The sequence below is a fragment of the Pteropus vampyrus genome, unplaced genomic scaffold (genome assembly GCF_000151845.1).
Source record: "Pteropus vampyrus isolate Shadow unplaced genomic scaffold, Pvam_2.0 Scaffold1, whole genome shotgun sequence".
NCBI classification, from domain to species: domain Eukaryota; kingdom Metazoa; phylum Chordata; class Mammalia; order Chiroptera; family Pteropodidae; genus Pteropus; species Pteropus vampyrus.
In genome coordinates this window covers 3,472,246-3,474,546 of record NW_011888782.1, presented here as the reverse complement: position 1 = coordinate 3,474,546, position 2,301 = coordinate 3,472,246, and the positions used below count along the sequence as shown (strand labels likewise).

At 33.7% G+C, this 2,301-nt stretch overlaps 1 protein-coding gene across 1 annotated transcript in view; it reads right to left on the bottom strand.

The window, feature by feature from the left end:
• Positions 1–2,301, bottom strand: part of CAPN7 (calpain 7) — a 35,960-nt gene that overhangs the window by 9,849 nt on the left and 23,810 nt on the right. The window contains exons 13-14 of the mRNA XM_011386884.2: positions 442–586; positions 208–307 (exon numbers count right to left, since the gene is read on the bottom strand). Coding sequence (XP_011385186.1) covers positions 208–307; positions 442–586 — 245 coding nt within the window. The remainder of the gene's footprint in view (positions 1–207; positions 308–441; positions 587–2,301) is intronic.

The following is a 2,301-nucleotide window of genomic DNA, read 5'->3' as shown; positions in this document are numbered from 1 at the left end:
TTTGTGTTTCAGATATAATTATCAGATTTTTCTGTCCGTAAATTTTTGGCATAACCAGGCAAAATTTAAAGGAAGTAACTATTACATGATAGTCAACCGTGGGCATGACAAAAGGAGAATACTAGTCTTCCTAAATTAATCATTTCATTTTAAATAAAAAAAGTGGAGACTACTATAAAGCATACCCTGAAATGCACAAAAAGTTACCTGTGAATACATGTTGATTCTTTAAAAAGACCTGGATTCCAACTCAAATAAATCACATCATAATACTGGCAGAGATCATCCCATGAAATCCAAAATATGCCTGAAAATTAGGTGTCTTTGTTAATCTAAAGAATATCTTAATGATGAATACCAAATTAGTTAAACACATCTCACATTGTTAAAGCATGTATTTAAAGATCAAATGGTATTAAAATTACAAAAAGATATATTTACCATTGTCTATTTTTTGAGCTGTTCGAGGATCAAAGTTTAAATATTTTTGTAACTCCGGGGTCCAGTTTTTTACATCATTTTCACTATACCTTCCTTTCCAACGTAAATGACTCCATGGATTTTTCAACTGGATAAATCGCAGCCCCTATTTAAAAAAAAAAAAAAACAAAAAACATGAGACATCAAAGTTGCAAAACAGTTATTACCATATTTTTATTAGTTATATCATTCTCTAAGGAAGGATGTATTCTGAATACTTATCAATTCTTTTCCCACCACATCAATTTAAAATTAATATTCTTTAAAGAACACTTTCACCATGTCACATATCTGATCAAAACTGTAAATGGCTATCTATCCCTAGAGCTATGCTGTCCATATGGTAGTCACTAAACCACATGTGGTTATTTAAAATAAAATTAAAAAAAATTTAAAAATCAGTTACTCAGTTACACTAGCCACATTTCAAGTGTTCAAGGACCATGTGAAGCTCGTAGCTAATGCACTGCACAGCAAAGATAGAGAACATTTCTGTCAGTGAAGGGAGTCCAATCAGGTTGACTTAGAACATCGGTTATTTTCTGTCCTTTCAGAGCCTACTTTACTCTGTCCTCACCAATTTCTAGTACTCACATCCCATGTATCTTTGGCTCTAGCCTAGTCTTTTCTCTCACAACCCCACAAATAATCCTTATTCAATTTCACCTCTAAAGGCATTTGCTCATGTTGTTTCCCTTTCCTGGAAGGCCCTCGATGATCCCTTTTAACTACCCTTCCTTTCAGATCTTTTTTAGTTTCTTCCTTCATTGACTGTCACTCTGAAGACTGGAGCAGTGATGAAAAAAGAACACAGACTTTGGAGTCAGAATGAAATAGAACCAAATTCCACCTCTACTATTTAACAGCTTTATGGGCACCTGCTTTGGTCATTTACCTTCTTTGAGTATTTGTTTACTCATATGTAATGAAATGATGATTATAATGTCTCCTAGAAGATGGTTGTGAAGATTAAATAAAGTAACATATGCAAAATATCTAGCACGCAATAATTTTCTTTTAATAATGACCTCTCCTCTAAAGTTTATAGTGCTAACAACTCTATTACATTAACTTAAAACAGATAATATCCTGTCTTATAGTGTTTCCTACTTGTGCAAATGTAAGAATCTTGTCTTTCCAAAAAGATGGTAAACTCCTTGAGCCAGTTACAGTATTATTCTTTTTCAGAAGTCTCCATTGAGTTTATGGAATGTTAAGGTAAGTGCTCAATAAATACTGGGTGTGTCTACAGAATTGATTACTCTGATTCAGAAAAACAAAAGAGCTTGCAAATCCAAGAGTGTTTGTCTTATTTCAAGTCGTCAACTTAGAAAATCAGTTTTTCTCTAATGATTTCATAAATCACTGTTTTGGGGACTTTAAAAAACAAATTCTGCTATTTTTAATGTGGCAAATCTTGGCCTGGGGTAATGTGATTTCTAGACATAAGCAAGACTCATTTATCTTGGGCTATATTCTCTAGAATCTTCATTAATACAATTTTTCTGAATTTCTTCTACACCACTTGTGCTTCACTCCTGCCCCTGCCACATATCAGCTAACACACTGAATTCTAGTTCCTTTCTTTTCATAAAACCTAGTTCTACATGAGCAGGAATTCTGCCTTATTTCAGGACTCTATCACTTTTAAAAAAAGAAATATAAAGGAGCGAAGGGTTAAAGTACAAATTAGTTGATAGATGGTTACTGGGATGGGGAGGATGGCATACGGAATGCAGTCAGCAATAATGTAATGTTTATGTGTAGAGGCAGATCCTTCCTTGATTGTCACCCTATGTGTAGAGGGTGACAATCAAGGAA